This window comes from Corvus hawaiiensis, chromosome 2 (genome assembly GCF_020740725.1).
Source record: "Corvus hawaiiensis isolate bCorHaw1 chromosome 2, bCorHaw1.pri.cur, whole genome shotgun sequence".
In the NCBI taxonomy this organism is placed as follows: Eukaryota; Metazoa; Chordata; class Aves; order Passeriformes; family Corvidae; genus Corvus; species Corvus hawaiiensis.
In genome coordinates, this window is record NC_063214.1 from 70,445,837 (window position 1) to 70,470,761 (window position 24,925).

The 24,925-nt window shown below is 34.6% G+C and overlaps 1 protein-coding gene across 6 annotated transcripts in view; it reads right to left on the minus strand.

The window, feature by feature from the left end:
- Positions 1-24,925, minus strand: part of DACH1 (dachshund family transcription factor 1) — a 359,657-nt gene that overhangs the window by 206,455 nt on the left and 128,277 nt on the right. For all 6 annotated transcript variants that reach the window (XM_048295555.1, XM_048295557.1, XM_048295556.1 and 3 more), the window contains exon 2: positions 2,286-2,401. In XM_048295555.1, the coding sequence (XP_048151512.1) occupies positions 2,286-2,401 (116 nt within the window). The remainder of the gene's footprint in view (positions 1-2,285; positions 2,402-24,925) is intronic.

The window sequence follows — 24,925 nt, forward strand, 5'->3', positions numbered from 1 at the left end:
ATAGGATCATATTGTAAGTCTATTTTTATACTTGCCTGTCTATAAAATGCTGGAATGACTGTCATGTAGCGCTGCTGTCATGATGCTCTTCATCTTTGCTGAACCTTTGCATACCTCATGGAACACTAGGCCCCAGTCCTTGCTTCTATCAGTGTTATTGTTTGCAATTTTTGTGCTGTTTGAGACTCAACACTACCACAATGGGCAAAAGTCATACTACTCCTTCTGTTGTGGTAAGCCATGTAATGTGAAACCAGTTCAAACTTAGTAGCGATTGCATTTAAACCTTTCTTCTTTTGCAAGAGACTCACAAAGCATTACCATCCTAACAGGATTTGATGAACAATAATCTTACATATGCCTATTTTCTTTAATTTTGAATTATTTTCTTCTATTTTTTTTAATCGTCATTTTAAAAAGATCTGCATCTGGTTTTGTGGGCTGATCCTCTAGGAAATTTGATCTCTGGTTTTAGTACCATATATTTTTATTGTTAACTTGTTATGACCAGCTTTAAAGGACTAGAGAGGAATTGGATACTTCTAGGCATTAGTTGTGGTTTTAAACTGCTTTCTCAAAATAAAAAATCGAGAAGCGATCTGCTCTTAGATATTAGCTGTAACACAAAACCCCAAATGATACTGTTGACAAGGTTTCTTTTCCTGTCTCCCTCTTTTTGGCCTGCTTATTTGTCTCTGACTTCTTTCATCTCCTTTCTACTTTTCACATGCATTTTTTTCTTTGATATTTTCCTGCCTTACTTCCCCCAAATACTTTCCCTTTGCTTCTGCAATTTTTGATCTCTCCCTCATGAACATGAATGTTTCCGCCCTATAAAAACTTTCATTCTCTCCCCACACAGATCCCATCTACTATTCTCACGATGCATTCACTCTGCACGATCTCTATTTTCTATACTAGATTTTATCCTGTAAATTCTACTGTATTTTAATCCCAATTCTTTTTTTTTTACTGGTCACACCTGCCCAGACTACCACTGTGAGTCCTACTTGCCTGATGTTTTCCAGTACTCCCCTATGTTCTCAGTCTCATCCCTCCTTCCCTCTCCTTATTTTATACCTCTCTCTTACCAATCTTTGTTGGCTGACCTCTCTTCATTTTGTCACTCCTCTTCATCTTTAAAAAACTGTGAATTTCAATTTAAATATTTCTAGCTACGTGTCTATCTCATCACGTAAAGCAACTTCTGAGCCTAAGTGCGAAGTACAGGTCCCCTTCAGTCCACTGAGCTAAGCTTTCTTCACTCTCCTCCTTCCTCCAGATGAGATATTTACATCCAAACACTTTTCTGGTATTTGGTGTTTCCTGAACTGAGCGTTTCTTTTGGGAATTATAGTCCTCTGTGACCAAAACCATGCCAAGGATCATGCTCGTACTTAGAGAGACGTGATCATGGGCATGTACTGAAACATCCACCCATCCATCTGGTCCACAAGATCAAGTAATCTTCCTCTCTATTTGATCTGTCCAGAGAAAATCTGTGTTAGAGACTGAGCCATGCAAATAAGTGGAAAGCAACTGAGGAAGAAGTAGAAGCTCAGGTGGGCTTTGCTGAAACAAGTCCCAGAGTTTAACTGGTCTGTAACATGAAAAGAGAAGATGTGGCACCACCAACAGCTTGACTGTTGGGTGCCTCCATCTTTGGGTGACTGTTCATCTCCTCCCCGCAATACAGCCTTTCTTAATTTCACTGTGTCTAAGAGCAAGCCACTGCTAGGAGATGGTATAGTAACTTTCAAAAGAAAATAGTAGTATGAGAATCAGATTGTTACAGGACTTTACATTAGTGTAAGGCCTCAGGAGACATATCAAAAATAGAATTTCAGGATGAAAAATTAAGAAAGACGTGTGCAGCATGGAGTTATTTTGACTAACTTGGTTTCTTCAGGCAACTATATTCATGATGACATTATCTAATGGAGCAAAACAGCAAAAAAAAAGCAGAAGATATCTGATCTATTAAAAACTAATAGGCAGATTATTGTCTAATGATAGGTAATTCACGCTTTGAAAGGTTTTTGTTTATAAAGAAAGAGAACAGAGGGGAAAAATCATAAAGGATTATTATTTGTTCAGTTATTTTGAAGTACTAAGCTGCCATGATTTCCATTACATCCAACATGTTTGTGTACCAATAAGGTGACATTAGGGGAGCTATTGTGATATTTGTGTGCTGCTTTACTAGACTGTTAATCTATTAACAAGTGGATACAAGCCATGAATTCAAACAATTGTCCATGTGAAGGTGTTTCTAGTGATCCTACCTGTTGGCGGGATGATTCCAGGAGACATTAGGCCTGGGACAGAATGTGGCATGATATGAGAATTCTCTGGGGAGGTGACACTTTGAGTCCTCTTAGGAGGCCTTCCAGGTCTAGAACTGAAACAAACAGACAAAAAAATTTTTACAATTAAGCTGTTGTCTTACACATCATTTCAAAGTTGTTTCAAGTGGTAACATGGACTGTAAATAAATTTGTTTCAAGGACGGTTGCTTTTGCAGTTAGATGTAATAGACTTCCATCACTAATTAGATTACATGCTGAATTCATTTTCCTCATTGAAGATCAGCCGCTCTTGATGCATAATTCATAGCCTGCACCTCGTTACCTGCTTCTTCATATTAATATCTATACACAGTTTGAATTGCCTCGTTTGCATATGCTGAAGTTCTGCATGCAGCCTTCAGCACGAAAATTATGCACTAACTTGTAATAATTATTACAGTCAGCCTGCTATTGATTTATGAGACTTTTAAAAACCAAATATGTGTAGTACTTGTAATGAATGATATTTTAAGGTTCTTCAGGAAATTAAAAGGCAATGGCTGCCTAAGGAAATGTTCTGCTTGTTTGATTTAATACTACAGTTAGCTGGGAGGTGGAATGAAAGAGTGATTCAGACCTATAGCACATTTTTCGATGATATGTTTTATTACTTCGCACTGCTAGCCTGATATCTAGATGATAAATGACAATACATATCTAATGTGTGAAAAGGTCTTGCAATTTCTTTATTTTTTGTCATTTAAAAGATAAGTCAAGTTATCATTTAACCCTTATTCTATTTAAAGTGAAAATCTCACTAAGACACCTTACTTTAAATATACTACTTTATGTCAGAAAGGACTCGGAATTATTTGTAAGATATTGCTGAGCAACCACCATCACAGCAACTTACATGTGTCCAGTCCAGAAAAATAAAGGGCTTCAGGTTTAAGTGCTCCTTGTCTGTTTAATGCTCACATGCACAACTTTCCATCTCCTGGACTGCCTAAGTAGCATACAAATTAGATACGGATGACAATGAAAATACTTATTGCCCGTGTACATACAAATATGTACCTGCTCGTACAATGTATATCCAAAGGCTTGTGTTCCTATGTACAGATTGATGTACATGGTGCTACTGCAACATCCTGTAACTGCTCATTTAGGGAACATTGTGGAGTAACTTCACAGAATAAGGTGGTGTGCTGCTCTAGAACTACAGTGTTAACCTATGATCTGCCAAACATTTGAAGTTCTTCATTTGTTTCAGAACAAGAAAAAAAAGAATGGTGGGTATGAAAGGTTTTGCTCCTTAAGTCCTCATAATAGCAAAACTCTAATCAGTCCCAGGTATGCTGGGACTGCAGAATGAGGCAGATAATAAAATACCTCTGTTTTCTGTTCTTATTAGTTTCCATTGTGTTTGGAAATACCTTCTTTTGTTTTCCTTTTTTGGCACCTTCTACAACCTAACTTTAATAAACCAAAAACAATCAAAGTACAGAGCATTTTCTTGAAGTTTAATGACTCAAGGCATTGAGTCATTAACCTTAACTGATCATTAATTCCCAACTTAATGTCCTGATCTGAGGTCATTATTAAAATTATAAGCTTGGTAATTTCTTTGATTGGTTTGGGATTTTTGATTTTCTTTAATATAAACAAAATTGTCGCATTACAAGTTCAAAACTAAAAGAAAAACAGCTGAAGAAAAAGAATATTGTCTTATTCCAGCTCACAAAACCAAGTGTCTTCAGGTTTTGATATTTCCTTTGTGATTTACAATAAAAATAAACATCCCATGAATACATATAAAACTGAACAAAACATTATAGACAAAAATGATCTGATATAAATGGAGTGTTTCTAATATATTCACCCACCAAAAAATGCCACTATGTAGGAAAACTTTAATGGTTTCATTTAAGTATCTATGATGAAGTACTCAAATCATTATTGTGATATGATTATTGAAGGGTCTGACAACAGCATAACAGAACACAAGCAGGGTAATGTGGCACTATGCACAATGTACCAATGACTTCCAGGTCTTTAAAAAAAACAAGTTCACACCTGCAAAGACTGTCTTTGATGTTTACTACCAAGTATAGCCATGGTGAAGCCTGCATGCTCTTGCCTTTGATTTTGAGGAATAAAACCACCCCTCTTCAGAGCCTAAGGGAAGACAGTCATGGACCAAATCTATAAACAAAGGTCAGCAGCAAATTATAGGTGAGTGATAGTGAAGCACCCAAGGCAGAACTCTTCCTTTGGTCACTTTCTACAATCAAGTTGCTTGTGCTATTGTATACAAATGGGGGCGGGGGGGGGGGGAGAGGTCACACTCCAAGCCATAAACGAGTCCAGAACCCAACTCCATTCCATGATTTGTTTTAAAGTTTACCAAGTAAGTGTTTTCATAAAGTCCTAAACTCCCAATTCCAATCTTACTAATAATATTTCACACAGTAGATGGTTGGGCACTGGAACAGGCTCCCCACGGAAATGGTCACAGCACCAAGCCTGACAGTTCAAGGAGTGTTTGGACAGTGCTCTCAGACACATGGTGAGACTTGGGGATGGTCCTCTGCAGGGCCAGGAGATGGGCTTGATGATCCTCATGGAGCCCTTCTAACTCAGCTTCTGTGATTCTATTTAAAGGAAATTTCTGAGAAGGAAACCTATTTAATAGGTTAAATAGGTTAAAAATTGAATTTTTAAATGACACTAGTTCCAATCTACTATTAAAAGGCCTTTATCTATTTAAGAAATGGGTTTTTTTCTTATAACAAGGCAGAAAAACACTGTAAGACACATTAAGAATTATTTCTTAAGGCCTGGAAGATCTGATTTAGAGGCACTATGCAATACACAATTAAAATTAATAAATCTAATTGTCCTTAATAACTGATTAAGTAACAATACTTTACTTAATTTGTTAGTTGTCATTTGTTATGCATTTGTTTCATTAACCAAACTACTAACTTGAAACACTGCCATTTTGTAAGATTTGTTTTCAAACTATAAGAATTGCAAGTATTTTGTATGAATCATTACCAAAGTTGTGGGGAAAATGGTATGAAAAAATTACTTTAAAAAATAATCACTCTGACTAGAATTAAAAACTTGCATGTTGTTTTGTAGTTCATTATCATTTTTATAGCTATATGATAAACTCTTCTAAAAAAAAACATCAAAAGCATAGCAAATTAGTTTAACTATCATAAACAGGACGATAAAAATAGCTTAATAAATCATTTTGTTGGTATTTTTCATAAACTTGAGTATAGTAAAGACGTATTTACTTTTAGATTAGGACATGTTCATTTTCATTCCAAGAAACCTTCAAAACACTCATATTCCTATTTTGTATCAAAATCAGTAGATTTGTCTTCAGTATGAAAACAAAATACATTTTAAATAGCTACGAGTTGATTTATTACGTAAAAGATACATTTAAATGCCAGAGCAATGTAAGCTGTTCTTCTAGCTGATGACACTGAGATACAAAAATCATCATTTAAAAGCTGATGACAATACTATTTTTACTCAAATTTAGATTTTGTATATAAGCTTTTATAGACATATAAAAGACATTGTAAGATTTTGTCTTTCATCTGAATACAATTATTGGAAGAACTACACTGGTTTTGCCAAAAGCACATTTGAGTTCTTCTGGAAATGCTAATTATCTCAATGGGTAAACTATTCAAAGATGACCCATTTTGATTTTGAAGATGTCTAAAGTCTGGATTTTTTAGAGCTAGGACAAACAGTCTGAAATGCCAAAGCCCCAAAAGCCAAAGTAAGTCTTGTGAATAGCCAGGGTCATAGTACAGGTAAGTCAAGGAGTGTTTTGGGACTCCACAAGAAGACGCTGGAAGAAACAGCTACATCTGGAAGTCATAGCTGATCTTCCTGTCTACCATTTCATTCTTTGAAGAGTAAATTAGAGAAAGCAGAAATTAGACAATATCAACAAAGATTCCAAGGAAGCCACAATGATTAAATGTTTTAAAGACCTGGGGAGAAGTCTATAGGGAAGTTAACAGTTCCTTGCTTACCCATTAGAAAAGACATGCAATAGAATCTGTCACTCTGTTTTCAGAAATATGAATGTCAGGTATTTTCTGCTCTAAATCTTAAATTTTCATAGTGAGATAACATATGCTGAAGAAGTAGATGAAACCTTTCTATAGGATTATGTATTACTAACTTAGTAGTCACATTTTTAAAGTAAAGCACCTAAATGTATTTATTCCCATGAAAACCCATCTGCCTTCTATAAGCTTGTGTCAGTTTGTGATAAAATTTTCAGACTTTTTTCAAGTCTTAAAAGACATTCCCACAGATAACTAATCTTTATTTTTGTAGAAATTATCCTGATTTACAGTTACAATATGCCATTATGTGAATGAGGAACTCAAGGTGCAGATTAGTGAATCTTGAAAGACTCAAATATTTTCTTCATTAACATCAGCTAATTAGATAACCAGAGCACTTTCCAGAATGACTGAAAATAAATCCATCCATTTTCAGCCAGATTTGTATTTCGTCCCTTCAATTTCATAAATACATCAAGGAATACCATGACTGTAGCATTTTCATCTTTGAAGAAAAAGGGTGTATATGTCTACTGCACTGTGATTAGCATGAGAAGCAATTGAGAGTACATTTAAAGCAGAGGATATGGTTATTTTTTGGTCTTTTGATCAATATATATTAGTCTTACATCCTTCCTGTGTTATCAAATCTAGAAAACAACAGATGGTTGAATTTTAGAATAAAAAAATTGAAGAATCAGTGTTCTTTATCAGTTAAAATGTTGTGCTTTGATAATATTTTTGAAGTTTACATAATTTCAGTTTTATTATCAAGTATGAGCTCGCTCCTGGAAATGTTTTGATAGTGCTAAACAATTAAAAGCAGACATAATCAACAGAAAACCTGGTCCTGTACAATCACATGGAAAGAGACAACGGGACAATAGTATGGACTTATCTGCTTGGCTTTAAAAGTAACCAGGCTGCATTCAGCTCTTATTATTATCTTCCAGAAGACAGACTTGACTTTAAAATTTAAGGGTCTCATCCTTGAAAGCCTTAGATGTGTAGACCTCCCACTGATTTCTGTTAAGACTTTAGAGCACCAAGGAAGGCATTGGCTCAAAAACAGCTGAAAGTCTTCATGAGTAGCAAATAACTCTAAGAGCATGTCACTAGCATTTTACAGATGACTAATTGCATGGCAAAACATGTACTAGGAAATGAAAAGTTGAAAAATGTTGAGATAATTCTGTGATTTATCTTTCTCATGTCCTGATTTTGAGGAACAATTGTGCAATATTAACATTCGATTAACAAAGTTTCACTCTTTAAAATAATTTTTATTAAACACATGAAGCACCCCTAAAGAAAACTGCAAGTCTGACCAGCAGTGAGAAGGTAAACTGCCTTTCCTGACAAAATTAATTAATTTCAGGGTTTGCTTTCTACATTTAAAGTTTTATTTTTAATCTTGTCTGTGAGCAAGTTTAGTGCACAGAAATATTGTCCTCATCTGTAGCTGGGCAAACATGATGCAGTGAAGTTACCATTGGCCAGGCAGTTTTATAGTCAGTAATATTGGGGATTGGCTGGAAAAGTTATGTTCCAGAGGTCATAGGCAGCAAATCTGTAACAAGCATTTGCTGTATTTATTTAATGTATTTTTAAAGTTCTCAGAACTGCCTAAACCAGCTTTGAATATCAATACCAATTTTAGCTACATCAGTGTTTCTGCATCTCATTTTCATTTTGAAAATCTATGCTTTATTTTTCATCTGTTCCATCTCCCCTTAGTGCTTCAAAGCCTGACACAGAACTTTTGACCTCAAAGAAGCTGGCTGAATAAAATTTAGGTGATCAGCCACTGGAAGCAGTTATTATGTGCTCGCCATACAATGGACACTGCAAAAGGGCCGAAGATGTCACTTGCTGACTTACTGCAAAGGCAGGGATGCCCTGTGACACCCTGTAACCACAGGCAGTGGACTCTTCCCACATAGTACTTCTGGGTTTTGGGATAGCTTCTGTGCCGCTCTCATACGTGCAGCCTTCACACTAGCAAGACTTGAGCCAAGGGCGTGTCAGTACTGAAAAATAAGGTCTAGGAAGACTGACTAAACCTTTTGTGCAATTTAATTCCTTTGCTTGGAAAACACTTGCTTGCCAAGGTAACCTTCATAAATATTTCTAATGCACTGAACTAGCATTTTAAAGGCAAAAAAATGACAAAGTACATTGATCCAAACCTTATACTTTACTATTTTAGGTTTTCCCCTTCTGCTCCCACTCAAAAACAAAGCAAAAAATGCAATTCTGAGACAGAGCATACATTTGTTTTGGCAGTTAGTAAAACAACCATTAGAAGTCACACCATGTCCTTTTTACTTGCAGCAGTCTTGTAAAACAATAAAACTCTCAGTGTAATTACCTTAAATTTATTTTTCTTCTCACAGTTAAAGAGAAAATGTTCTCACGCAATAATTAGTGCTGAACTCATGATATATTAGGACTTACTGAGACAGCAAACAATGCTGATAAAAATAAATACAAAGATCTGTTTCAAAATCTTCATAAAGAAGTGCATGAATGATCTTCAAAAGAATTAGGTTGTGTTGCAGGAGTGAGCAGTGGAGAAATCATGCTAATGAAATATTATTGCATTTCAGTAACAGAACACTTTACTGCTATTTTTGAACCAAAATGGCCTAAAGTGGATATTGTGTCAGAAATGCAGTACCAGTTTATCAGTGGAAGAAAAATAAATGGAAGAAAATACATTTCCCTTCCTATCCCATTCCAAAGTCATTTACCTCAGTCATACAGGAGCACTGGTTAGCCCTGGGATGTTACTCTTTTGCTGGGGTAGAAAAGACCTTGTTCAATTACTTCTTTTCCTAACAGAACTGTCATGCAAACAGCCTGTCGTTTCCATCCTCCTCAACACTGCAGCCCAAATCACTCTGCTTTTCAGCAAGATTAGTAATATTCTGGATACAAGAGTATGGTACAAGAGTATGGATAAAGGTACAAGGTTGCTGTAATATATAATATATATATTACAGCAACATCTGCCAGTTCTCCCTTGATGGTTGAAGTCCTACTACAAACACAACAAAAGAATACAAGAAAAAGATTCTCCTTGACTGATCATATTACTTGAATATATGAATGACCTAAAGGACAAGAAAGGAAATAAAACCAGTTAGAAATCTGAGTGTTACTGGTGTAAGTTACAGTATATGTAACATACATATATGTATGTTACATATACTGTAACTTACACCAGTAACACTGGTGAATACAGCTGTGATTGTACATAAGCTCAAAATATTACTGACAGATGCCTGTTCTCTTAATGAAATTGAGATCTGTAAATCATCTATTGGAAAGGGAAAAATAGATAAGAAATTAGGCTAATTCTGTTGGGTGGCAGAATTATGATGTCAGAATCAAATTAAGTCAAAAAGTTCACTGCTTTATCTAATTAGCTGAAACACTAGATCTTCCTGGAAGTTCTTAAAACATTTAAGTATGTTGGCTCTCATGATTATGTAATAACTGTGAAACACAAGCTTCTGATGATGACAGCCATACAAGCTAGAGCTGAAAATAAGTCTGAATGAACAATGAAATGCAATTATTAAAGAGAACTCATGCATAGATTCAAACCATATTGATATATTTTTTCCATCATATAAACCTTGCTTCAGAAACAGTACTCAGGAATCACAGAATTGGTGATCCTGAATAAAGTTATTTAGGAATACTGACAATATCAACAAGAAAACCATGAAAAATTGTATTTATTTCCTCTATTTCCACTGTTTCAGAATAATTCTGCAACTACCAATAAGGAAAAGATGAAAAGAGAAAAGAAAAGAAAAGAAAAAAGAAAAGAAAAGAAAAGAAAAGAAAAGAAAAGAAAAGAAAAGAAAAGAAAAGAAAAGAAAAGAGAAAAGGAAAAGAAAAGAAAAGAAGAAAAGAGTAGTCACATAAAGTGCATGCTTCCCACAAAATGCTCTTTCTGTCAAGTTATAACAGATGCCTTTCCCATTTCACTCAACCTTACAGCATAAACCGCACCCAAAATTTAAATATGCAAGCTAAATGATTCCTTCTAACAGTGTTATTCACCCACATGAAACCCCAAACTATAACAGATGCAAAGCCTATTTTTTCCTCAACTGTTTTCATCTTTTCTTAGGCTTTTAATTCTAAAAACATCCCCTCAAAACATCATCTACTATATATATTATAAAAATGTCAAGCATGGAGTTAATAGGCCAGAAAGGCAGGCTTGATCCACAATGACACAATCTAAAAGAATTTTAAGCTTTCATTTTTTTAAAAAAGTTTTTACTTTAAGTTGCTGAGATGATTCCTAGTGTGAAGCAAGCCTAACTGTTGTGGTTATGGCTGTTAGAGTCTGCATATGGCCTGAAACAATGATTTCAATGTATGAACTTTAGTTGGAATGAACAGTCCTGCTTCAAGGCTTGTTTTCCAACCATCTGTATTCATCTCTGCATATAACTTGCACATGTAATTACAAATTTGTGAACATAAATCAGATAATTGCATGTACAAATAACCAATTAGACTCAAAGCAAAAACAGGCCATATAACAGCATACTACTCTTTTGAAAACATATATAACCATACATAACATAAGTAACTATCTTTATTTGAGAAATTTTTGTTTAACTTCTTTAGAAAAATATCATCTGATTTGTCTTCCATCAGGACATACTGGGGAGCAGCTGCCATTTTGAGAATCACTTTTAAAAAAATAGGAGAAACACTACAAGAAAAAGCATTTACATAAGATGCAAGCCCACCATTGCTCCAGGGGTCACAGAACTAGTTGTTCATTACTGCCTGTATTAAATATAAAATACATAAACATCTCAAATGATTATTTAACCCAAAAAAACAAAAAAAAAAGAAACAAAAAAAACAAAAAAAAAAAACCCAAAAAAAAAACCCAAAAAAAAAAACCTGTCCTATTCAAGGTATTTCGTGAAAATATTCTGGTTCTCCTGGCAGTTTGTAAATTAATATGCTATTTTTATTCATAACAGTTGATAATGGAGTTCTATCATATCAGTGTATCCACCGTAATATCTGAATGCACTCGTCAGTTAATTGGCTACAATTCTTTGTATGAAATGCTGAAACAAGTGAACTGTCACCTCTTTAATGAAGCTGCCTATATCTTAAACCCTTTGCCCTTTAAAAAACTCCTTATACTCAAAATGAAAAATTTTATTCTAGCTTCTGCCAGAGACTGTGGTTAATGTTCACTGCCCTTTATTCACCTTATTTTTAATTCTGAAAACCCACACTCATTAACTGTACACTTCCAAAGAATTGCTGGAACTGCCTAAATAAAAGCTTGAAAGTGACTTTTATTGTACATTTGAGAGTAACAGTAGTGATATGAAATACTGAAAAGACTCTGTCCTAGTCTGTACAGCTATAACTGCTCAGCTGGTGTAACACAGACTGATGGTAACCATGCAATATTCACTAAAATCAAGAATTTAAACCTTTAAATAAGGCGGTCTGTATTTGCATATGTGTACAAATACAAAATAAGTATTAATCTACTGATCAGCACTGAGCATTAAAAGTTACAAGTTTCTTTGAGCAGATGATATCTGGAGTGAGCAGGTCTACTTTTTGAGTGCAGTTCTATTTGATATCAATAAGCAAGTCCTAAACTAGAAGCTGAAGAATATGCACACCATTAGTTTCACCTCTGTCACTCCGACCTCAAGTTGTTTGCGACAGTAACCAGCTCTCAGTACAGCAATGGGTTTGTGCAACACCCAGCACAGTGCTCATCACTGAAAACCCATGCAGACCAAGAGATACAAGATAGGCCCTATCCTTGTAGATGCCCTTTAACTGGTAAATCCTTGTGTGTACTCTAGATGTACTTTACTTCCAAAACAGAGCAAAATATGAACTCGTAGGGAAAAACTAAACTACAGTATACTCCAGGGGAATAAAAAACCTGATCTATGTACCCAAATTCTGTTTGTGAAATCAAGATCCCAGGTGTGTTAGAGTGTTCCACCATTGCAAGCCTAGATGTAGATTTGCTTGGCCATTATACTCTACTATGGAATATTGTAAAACAAATTTGTACTTTATTTTACATGTGCAAGGCATGGAACAGAAAGAATCAACCTCCCGTTTTCCTTGCAGAGCAGCATCAATAAACATATGAACGGTAACACAGTTTTCCCTCCGAAGCAGCAGTACTATAGTAATTCAGACAATGAAGAATACCAATCCAAGACTCCGAAGTCCTAAAAAAAATAGAACCATAAAAAACAAGACAGTACTATAGGTCCAAATGGAAATACTGCAGTCATCCAACCAAAGACACTTTGATTTGTTAACCTTTCAACAATTCAAAAGTCATTCAGTGCATTTCTATTAAGCTACAGAAGATAAAATTTGGTGATACCTTAAAATACATCACCATAACCCTTAGTCAGTGTTTGAAGGTATGCTATTTGCAGGCCTGAAATGCAGTCAGTGCTCCAAGCTGTCCCTTAACTACCTTACGTAAAGTCTGCCCTATCAGAAATAACAGTCTGCTACTAATGTGTTATCCTAAGGAAACACTGAAAGGTTAATCAGTCATTTCTAAAAAGTAGTACAAGGAGTATGTTTTTAGATAACAGAGCTGACAAATGTATCTACTTCTGATAAGATTTTTTGAGTCATTATGATTACTTCTATTTCATTGTAATTCTGGTAATTCCATTATGAATCTTCATACAAAAGAAATACATAAAAAGATATCAAATAATCTATTTTATAGAAAAGCCTAGATAAATTACTGAGAAGTTTATTTTAATATGGATGTATTCTGTATTTACTCTGTGACTGGAAAAGGTACACATGCTCTACTAGTCCCTTTACCTCCCATCTTCAAACTACATGATAAAGACATGTAGACTTTGAAATTAAGTCAAATTACTGTTGAATTGTGTCTGAAAAGATGTATTTCTCGAAAACATCTCACTTTAGCCAGAATAAAGAACCCCCAAAATAAAATTACCAAATTCATCAAGTTATTCTAGTGGTGCAAACACATTCTCAATGATGAATTCTCAATAAGAAACCTCAAATTCAATTCATCCTTCCTTTTAGGAACTCACATCTTCAGCAGCATGGGACACATACCACAGAATTTCATATAAGGGAATTTTAGTCAGGAATACAACTCCCAGGATGGGCAAAATGGCACCAAGACTTGCAGCACACTCTCCTGGAGCATACTACAGCTGGCCAGTATGCACATCTATATGATATCTGATTGACATACTCTGTGCCTGGCACATCTCCATACATAACATGCACACAGAGCTCTCTTTTGGCTCTGGCCATATAGCTCATAGCACAACAAGAACAAATCCTCACTGAACATTATGATGATAATGAAATACAAATTAATCACAATAATTACAAGCACATTTTCTATCTATGCCCAGAGTCAAGTTAGACAAGAGTTAAAGTAGGTGCCAATTCACGATTATATTTTGATTCATCATACTTCCTACTTTTCTCAAAGATTTACCTCAGTTTCTTTTCTGTTTTCTTACCAACAAAACCAGACTTTTCTATTACTCTATCTTGCTTAGACACAGAAAAGCTCTGAAAATGTTGTCACATGCAAGTTAAGGGCTCAGGAATGAAAAATCATCCAAATCATCAAATATACTAATACAAAGGAGGTTTTTTTCCTGATTTTGTTCTGGCTGATGATCTCTGAATGTTAGACATGGTGATCAAATTGTCATGGATCACACTAGAGGTACCTTTTCATAAGTGATAGAGTTTGCCCCAAGATACTATGTTTGTTTGAGACTTTGTTTTAGCTTTTGTAGTTTCAAGCTTCACTCCAGTACTAAAGAAGATACTAAAGATACTAAGGAAAGACCTACTTGACCAAACCACATGCTTCCCCATGCTGTTTGTAAGTACTCCTGGCAGAACTGAGTTCGTGTGGTAATGGATATCAAGTTCTTAAAAAAAAAAACCAGCAGAAGACTGTCCCTTTTACAGAACAAGAATCAAATTAGACATTATCCTGTCCAGAAATGTGCTTGGTTACATGCTTGGCTGAAAGTCAGAGTGATGTCTTCACGACTTTATAGCTCTCCAATACAAAAGCACTCCCAAGCTTTAACTGGACAGTGTGTTCATACAGTTTTTCCAAAAAATTATCAATATTTGAAGAAGAAAGTACAGCAACAAAATAGCAAATTAGAAGAATTTCATATCCATCAATTATTCTTCTCTAAATTTTCTTGACATGGATAACAGATATATTCTGTTTTAATTGAACTGTATGAAGTGGCAATGTATATGTTTGTAATGATGCTTTCTCATTTTATTTCTCAGTATATCTTCATTATAGTATCTTTCGAAAGAGATGAACATTGTAAAGTTTTTAAGCAATATGTGGAACAATAAAGCAGTCATTTGCTCCAATTTATCTGTTTATTCAACAACTTAAGGGAAAAAAAAATTACAATGCATGCTTTGGACTCCTGTGAGTAGGAGGTGTAGTCCTTGCAAGAGTGTTCTCTCTCACACAGTGACTGCTCACGTGAGATACGTTTGCCTGTATGGGTATATAAGTATATCATATATATAGGCCATATAGGGCAGCACACTCTCCATGCACAGGAGTCTCTAGGCTGATAGAACCAAGGCAACAGGTGTTCTCATCTTCATACTAGGAATCACAGACATGTCAGTCTGAGGAGGTTTAGACTGGATATTTGAAAGAATTTCTTCACCAAAGAGGTTACCAAGTATCAGAACAGGCTGCCCTGAGAAGCTGAGTCACCATTCCCGGATGGATACAAAAGGCATGTAGCTGGGATGCTTAGGGACATGGTTTAGTGGTGGACTTGGCAGGGTTAGGTTAATGGCTCCAATCTAAATGATTCTATGATTCTGTATGCAAACACATATTCACAGATGCGTGTGCCTATCTGTTTGTGCAGTTTGTGCACACACAGACTGCAATCCCTGCTGGTGATTAGCTGGGCACCGCAACATTAACACAATCATTTAAGAAAGAAAACGAGCACCATAGTCAAATGAAAAACCAGATGTCATTTGCTAGTGGATACGAAACCTAGAAGCATAGTCAAGGATAAACAAAGGGTAATAGAGTTTACCTAGTACTCCTTGCATGCCGCAACCTTTTCTAACTTTCACAGATGCCAAACAAACATTTTCTCTTTTTTCTTCCTTTCCACAACAGGACTGTTAAGACTCAAGTATCAATTCAGTCAATTGCAATTTTATAGTGAGATGAATCTTTCAAATGACCACAGACATCTCCTGTAAACCTCTTTGGGTACACAGACCCTAAAAGCATGTGCCTTGCACTGTCTTGGAAGATTGATGACACATACTAAGTCAACAATATTATCTGTATGTTTCCCAAAGATCTTAAATTAAAATACACATTCATCCTGGCCCAGCTTAGCATATGTGAAATTTGTTTTTCTTAATGAGATCACAGTTAATAATAATATAGGCAGGCAACTCTGGAAAATAACAAATATAAACTCACCCCTGAAAGCTAGTTTCCAGAACTAGCATTCTCTTGAATGCCATTATCTCTGACTTGTGTAACAGTCAAATCTAAAGATGTCTTCACTTATCCAAAAAGTGACTTATGAGAATTATACATAAAAGCCTTTATAAATAAAAACATATTGTTAAATATTATGCTGTGTCACAACCTTCAGAGTTCAGTCAAATTTCATGTAAACCTTTCCATTAAGAGAAATGTTTGTGAAATAATTTGCTTTGCAGAATGTCTTCATACTGGTACAAATAAAAAATTTTATTCTATATTACACCCATTACATGATTTACCTCTTTGTATGAAGTACTCAAGCTGTACAATAAGCTTTCTTCACCAGTTCTCATGTAAAACACACTACAGCTGTGCTAAGTCCTTCATTCTTTCTTTTTCCCTTATATATGTAACAAAAACATTTGTCTTAAGATTTAAACCCTTTCATAATGGTACCTCACAAGTGGTTTACAACTGTGCCATAAATGTTACACACACACAATGATATTTAAGTTCATGCTTTTTCATGAATTTTTTTTTTTCATTTTATAATCACAATAAAAAGAAAATCTTTAATGGACAGCTTCTATCTTAGAGAAAAAGCAAACATACTTATTTCAACAAGCTTACTGTGAGTTAATTAAAGTGGAAATTATGTAAACAAAAGTCAGTATTATAAAGCCGCTATGAAGTTTTAATTTTTCTATTGACCTAGTAACAAATTTAAATGCTAACAGTTTGGGAGATCAAATGAAATGAATGCAAACACTTTGTTTAATGACATCAGCAGTCAATGCAGAACATCTGTGTTTTACTTTAAATGTGATCAGAAAATATTCTTTTGTTTACATTACAGATAATCAGGAGGTTTATATTTCTGTGTTCAATTTAAGAGGAAAAAAAGATCATACTACCTTCAGGGCCCAAGGAAGCAATAAGTTACAAATGCAGGATTTCTCCTTTTTTTTTTCTGTTTTGTAACCATGGTAAAACAATAGAAATGAACTTTCCCTGAACCTTTCTCCTTTAATGGCCTGGGTCCATGTTGACCCAGCAAGCTGGAACCTGATACTATCAACCTGACTGCTGCTAAAGCAATCAGATTCAGCAGAAACTATACACAGTGCATTCTAATACTAATTTCAGCATCCCACAAAGCCAGTGCAGAGGCAAGCTATTAAACTATTATATTCTATTGTTTAAAAGTGAGATTAATTCAATAGCTTAAATGCACCCAAAACCACTGAACTAAATGGCAACTATGTTGTTTTTCTTTTATAATACTGTACCAAAGTGAAATTGCAGATAAGGTTCTCCCTTCCCCTCTCCCTTCAAAAAAAAAGCACTACTGGATGAATTATTAGTAAACAGATTATTTGAGCCATTACAGGTTCATATGATCCTGCATTTGAATGAGGCATGTAATTAAATTATCGAGACTTTGTTCTAAATGCTTGAAAGAAGGAGAGCATGATAACCACATTTTAAAAAGGTAGAATAAAAGAAGAAACTTTTTTTTCCTTACAGAGGACTACAGGCAACTAATATACGAAGGCATAATTGATTAATTCCACTAATTAAGATATTTGTTATTCCTGAAATTGTAGCTTGATAAATAATGTATTAGATGTGGCACCATTTCCCATCAGTTCTGAAAAGACTGTGATGATGTTTCAAATATATACTGTTATTTTTTGGAGGCTGAATAGCTCACTTCTAGGCTTCTGTGTCCAGGCAAAAAGCAAGCAAAATATATTTTGAAGTTATGAATAAGTCAATCTTTAAATAGTAAAAACTGCATTACAACATATTCTAGTCATTTTACAAAAATATTCACTTACAGACTTTTGTTTTTTTCAAAAAGTTTTAAGGGGAAATATTGTTCAACTAGCCCAACTTTTCCAGAAGTACATATTCCATTGAAGTCAGTCATTTATGATGTTTCCCTGAAGAGCAAGACATGTTCCAAGATCTATTCATCCCCTTTTCTTTCAAGTATAAATCACTTTGGGGATGTGTTTGTGGCTACAGTGGTTATTATGTAGAGACCCTAGTCACCTAACTATTAAGTGGCTTTAACCTTTAACACAGCTACTGCAGAAAGAGAAAGTCACTAACTTGTATGAAATCATCATAAATATAGACTACTTATGCAGAATGTGAAACACATAGAAAGAAAGACTTTTTCAGTTGAAGCAGAGCCATACAACTTTACTCTCTTATGAAGAAAAATAATCATCATCCTGTAGGCAGGTCAGGATAATAATGTTGAGACTGAAGAAGAGACTGAGAGATCTACTAAACTACAAAGGGGGGAAAAAAGTAACATTAGCAAGACCATTAATCTGGGTGAAGGATTTCTGGCTGTACTCTACAGATCTGGCTTAGTTTACAATAAAACTTTATTTAAGCACAGATTAGAACTCAACTTTTTGCCTTCTAGATGAATTCCCTTATCATGACACAGATTCACACTCATTCTTTTCTCTTGTCCAAGAAATCTTTCATTCTCTTCCATGTACCTGAATAGCTTCAACAGAGATGAAGAGTGTCTATTTGTGATATTAGTCTTCATGCTGACCAACTTGTTGCATTTTCTCAGATAGAGAGTTTTATCACCACCCAGGACGTCCCCCACATCTCATTTTGACCAATAATCTGTGGCAATAGGAGAGAAAGGGTCTCCACCTCTACTTCCTCACTGAAAGAATTGTCAAGCATCAGAACAGGCTGCACAGGGAAGTGGTTGAGTCACCATCCCTGGAGGTGTGTAAAAGACATGCAGATGTGGTGCCTAGAGACATGGTTTAGCGGTGGACTTGGCAGTGTTGGGTTTACAGCTGGATTTAATGATCTTAAGGGTCCTTTTTAACCTGAATGATTCCATGATTCTCTGATCTTCGTATTTCTTATCTGCCAGTAACCCTGTTTTCAAAGGTGGTGGCCACTTCACTTAAGACTGCACGCACTCTGATCATGTACCAAATCCCTCACAATAATGATATACAGGAAGTGTGTTTGCACACTTCCAGACCAGAAGAAAAACACAATCTCTAGCCCAAAAGGGTCTTTTATTTGCTAAAACTTGTTTAAGAATGAGAACCTGTTAAAACTTATGCTGGAATCACATCACTGAAAACACTTAAGTCAAACTAGCCTTAAATTTTTTTGCACCTCTACTCTGCATGTGCATATGAATTTTCAAATAATAAAGTCACAGTATAAGAGGGGCAATGCTGTATTGCACAAAGTGCTACACAGACTACCCAAATCTGGTAGTTTATAGCTTCAATGTAAATGTTGAATATTAGTATCTTGAGCATATACATGTACCAGCAACACCTTCTATGAGGATCCTGTTTGTCTGGATATGTCAAGCCCTAGTCCTTCAGAACACATTCTGGTGTAGTGTATTTGCAAGATATCAAACACACAATGTTGCTAACATAAATATGAACAATTACGTTAGAAAAAACACAGATTTTAAATAGGAAACAAAGATGATTTATGGGAGAGGGAGGAGTGAGAAGAGATGCTTTGTGCAATGCTGCCCGTGACTATTGGATTGGAAGATGCTCACCACAGTTTCCCAGACTTCCTCTATAGTAACTCTTTTCCTCCAAGCGTGTTGGGTTTTCTTATTCAGCTGCCAATTTTTTCACTTTTTTCATTAATTCTAAATGGGCTTGACCAAGGTTTGACAATCCATTTCTGATTCCAACTAGCCAAGTTGAACTTAGCTGACCCACCTCTCCTGACTCTTCAGTTTGGAACACTGTAACATATGGCAGGTGAGCCAGTTCCACATGGTGGAGGCAGTGAGCAAACAAAGAAGAGCCTGTGTTGGAAGTGTGGTGCAAAGGTTGCACGCAAATTTACTGAAGTCTCCACTGCCTGGATTTGACATGTACGAGGATTTGCTTGATACCCTTCCAGCATGGGCACTGTGCCGCTGTTGGTTGGCAGCAATGGTCATGAGCCCTTTCCTCCCTTTGGCTTTTGTGGTAACTGTAGTATACCCATGATAGCTCACAGAAGGTATGGTCAACCCATCTGTGCAAAAATTGCTTATAATTTGCAAGACCGAGGTCAATGTCTCTACAACTTGTAAGAAATTAGAGAATAGAACTGAGCAACGAAAAATATTCTCTCTTCCTATGCTAGAATAAAAAAGGTTCAAATTTCAAGGTTTGGAACAAAAAGGGCTTCATAAAAATGGAAGTGAGAAAGAGAAGAGCTGAGTGAAAAACAGCTCTCCAAGTAGAATAAAAAAGGAAAGACCAATCCTCATGCAGAGGAAAAGATGAAGATCCAAAAGAGAAACAGAAAATTTCTTGGCAATGATAATCTTCAGTCCTGTAAAATGACAGAAGCTGTAACGTATCAACAACTATATATTGAATCTCTTTAAAGTGGATTATTCTGCATACAGAGAATTCTACACAGCATTGTCCACTTCCAAAAGATGAAGGGGCTGCTCATTGTACTACTTTTTCCCAAGCATAGATCAAACCCTCCTGAAAGACTTGGAGAAAGACAGATATCTCTATGTATCTCTGCTTCTCAAAATGTCTGTGAATAGGTAGAGATGCACATGCAAAATACTAATTTTGTTAGAAGTCTGTCTGCAACTGATCAGAATTACAAACTAAAATGCAAACTTGCACACTAGGAAGATTTGATTAATAAATCAAACATAAAAATTTTCAACAAGACACTGGGAAAAAATAAACTATTGCTGCAACATGTTAGGTAAAGATTTTATTAATAACTTTCTTAGACTTGGTGTTTATAGAGAGAATTAACCATCTGAATATTAAAATAATTTTTAATTAGCTTCATTAACCCAAATTTAGTAGCACATAATAGTCTGCAAACTACCAATACTAGATTACATATGGGTCAAAACCAACGAAGTTTTTACGCATATTAGTACATTTTGAAGAATAGGAAATATGAAAAGATTAAAAATAAGGATAAAATACAAAAAACAATTATTACTGCAGACACTACAGAAACAATTTAGTATCCTATTTTAAAAAATTACCATGTAAAATAAAATATGGATTTAAACTAATATTTGTGAGCATGAAGATATGATTAGTAGAGAAAATACTAATAGCAGAAAATACTAAAGGACCTGAACAGAATTTTGACTCACTGAAAACTGTAATTTTTTTTAGTTTAAGATATCTGTGTAACTATACTGTCAATCAAATAACCTAAAATATTAAGTCGTCATTGCCCTTTTAAATCCTTTCAACTAGAATTCCCTAATTGTTCTCTCACTTTATCTCACTGTACCAGTAAGTAAATAAATTAACAAAATAGCTTTTATCGCACAGAATAACCTTTTAACTGAAGGATTATCTCTGGTTTATTTTTCATTTCTTTCTCTGCAGATAGCAGTTCATGCCTCATTGATTAGTTTGCTGAGGTGGTGACCAGAAATGAAAACAAGGTCTCTCAGATATTGCCAAGACCTGTAAATATATATATTAAAAATAAAAAAAAAAAGGAAAAAAGGGAAAAAGAAGCACCAAAACTAACACATTAAGTTTCTAAGCCACTGAGAGTTGATGGTCAGGAGAGGTTTATTTATTCTAATCAGCCTTTGCCAGGATGCAATTCCACTAAAGAATTCTAAAATATTATCTCTGTGGTTTGGTTTTGGTTTGTTTTTTATCTATACTTTTACAGGATTTTCCTTTTTGTTTCTTTCTTTTTTCTGATTAAGTTTCACTTTGAAAATGTGCCAACATTCTAATGATATGTTACAGAGGTGTGCATCAGTACTGTTGCAAACGAGGATTTTATATCTCTTTCTGAAAGAAATTATTTCAAAAAGCTGAATTCCATTTTGAAAATTAAAAAATATTTTCTCCAATAAAGAGTTAATTTGGGTTTGTTTAGGGTTTTCCTGTTTTGTGTTTTAAACTTTCATTTTTGGAAGAAAATTTTCGTTTTCTTGGCAGTTGTCAGACTAACACGTATGTATGTCAAAGTCTTCTATTCCCATGTCTAGTAAGTCTCACTCTTTAATTAAATGGACCATGACTTCAACTGCAACAAAAAATTCAGATGTTCTGTTTATTTAGATTTCAGCCTCGTTATCAAGTCTACATGTATCACCAACAAGCATGATACTTTCTGTGATCTGAAAAACTGAATTTATCAATATAGTTCCCCTGAGTTTAAAAAAAAATACTATGTCACTCATGTTATTGTGCTCAGAACATAACTATTAAAACAACACGCACATACTAAACACATATTAGACGGATCAAGATCCAAAAGAAGAAATAATGTGAATTATGCATATGCTGATAGGTTTCAAAGATTCTTGAACAACCTTTATAAACAGTCACATAGTTCTCCTGCCATTTCATGCAAGTCAAATTTTACTACTGGCCGCTGGAGAAGAGGAGATAAGAGTCACGTGAGGTGGATCACACAGTCATTTCTTAAACATGAAAATTTTGCTGACACGCTGATGTAGCATCTTGGACAGAGACGGTATATTTTTGAACAGGCAACTCCACGCCCCCCCCTCTTTTTCAGTTGCCATAAAAATAAGGAAAATTAACCACAATTTATATTAGCATATTCTGAAAGTTTTAACCCCACAAAAAGCAAAGATAATGCAATGTTAATTTTTTCAGACCTCTGCTACCTCAACCTTGCTGTATTCATAAACAGATTAAAAGATAATAATTTGCATACAAGACGTACATGGACTTCTCCAGCATATGAACAACTGATTTCAGACAAGTGCTATATGCAGAACATCATTTCAGGTAAAAGAATCTGTCACTATGGCAAGTAACATAATCCATTCATTTTCAACATTGGCACAACATGACAAATCAAGAATAGCAGGAAAGCCTTTTTTTTCACGTCCTTGAAGCAGGCATCAAGCATTTGTTTTGTTTTAACATTAATTAAGCCAAATCTGATAATGTATTTTAATTACACAGCACAAACTACTGTTCATATGAAGTACCCTGCTGGTAAAAATGAAGGCCCTCATTCAAGAAATTGCTTAATCATGTGCATTAATTCCTTTAAATTTAGGACAGAAAATTTCTTTGATTAAAAATAAAATGTCAAGGTTCTACCAGTGATTGAAGAGTCCACTTCCACTGCAGAGACCCTAAGTACGTTTCATAAAACCATACTCTTATTTAAAATAAAAACACAGTAAATGAAAGAATCAGATTACCTGCAATCTAGCAGGTTCTGATGAGCTGGCAATAATTACAACATTTATCCATGCAGACAAAGCATTGAAATTGTACTATTTTAAAATAACATTTTAAAGTTCATCAAGACTTACAATGGGAAATATATTTTTTCCTCTCAAATTTACTTTTTCGAAAGACATTGAAGTTGAAAAGACTATCACCACCAGTGGTTAAGAAATAACCAAATTATTACCAATTTTTAAACTTCATCATTGCCTTTTCCACCTTAGTAGCAAGGACTAAGCAGTTAAGGTTCTAGCCTCAGACAAAACAAAAAGTATTTGTTTCATTGCATGATTAGTAAATTGCAAATACTGAATACAAAAAACTCTACTTACAGCATACAGAACTGTATTTCTTGTATTTTTTTATTAAATAAGCATAATTTATTTTGTCCGACTACACCCATTTACACAAACATTTTGAGATAATATCTAACGTATGATAAAATACTGTAAGTATCTACTTGTTTTCTTTGTGCTTTGGTCTATTACATTTTCCTATTAATTGCAACTTTCTCAGCTAATTTTAATGATCCTATTTCTAAATGAAATTAAATCATCACATACCAAAATATTAAAGTTCCTGATGTTTACTCCATGATACCAACAGGCTGATTTAAGATGCTATTTCTTAATCCAGACAACCATTTTCATTTAGATTCTATAGGGCTTCAGATTAGCATAGGCTTCCACTCATTTTCTTTTTTAAAATACCAGAATACTGTATTAATAATACTTAAGAGTCAGAACATGTTCCCAGAAAAAACATAAGCGGAGAAACACTTTTATTTCTATCTTATTAAATGAAGTAATAATTTTCACAGCATCCATCTGCTCAAAACTTAATATCAGAGAGATGTTAACATGGATATGTCCATAAAAGCTCTGGGAACTGATAAAACAGGAAATAAATTTCTTAACTATTTTTAATTTTTAGCCAACACTTTCATCTGCCTCTCAATCCATCAAAATCTAAATAGAGCTGTATTTAAAAGAAATAGAAAAAGTATTAATTTTGAATCCTTAGAATACTGCATTGTTTAAGTTTTCCATGTTATGAACTAGATAGTGTCTCTATTTTAATGAATTATGAGCCCTTTGCCTGTTAAGTTGTCCTTGATCTAAAGATTATGCTCCCGCTAAAGGTACATTATACAAATGTCTATATTCAGTCATCTTTTGTCAATGCTTTACTATCCATTTAAAAGATCAAGATCAACATAAAGGTAATAAAATGATACATAATAGCAGACAGTTATGTTCTCTGTACTTTACTTATCAGTTCTAACTAAGATGTCTTTATCAAAAGGTTCATTTTCATGCAGTAGTGAGTTTATATCAATCAGTTATCCCTTACACCTGTCAGAACGTTCCTACACCCAGATAAATGTGACTGTTATCAGATACTGGTAGAAGGATAATGTAAAACTGCTTTATGAAAACTATTCTTTATTACGGCTCCACAGATGTTTCCTGTTATAAATATCCTACATTGTAACAAACAATACTAATAGCATTCTGTGAATAAAGAACCAAAGAAGAAAAGTCCCCTCAAGATACAGCCCTTCAATGCCAGAAACAAATTTATCACTACCCTGTCAGCATTTTGTAGTATATATAGAAATCACCACATATGCAAAGCACCAAATGTATTCTTCATACATTTTTCAATACAATAAAAAAAAATCACGGAAAAAAAAAAGTTCAGTTATCATGATCA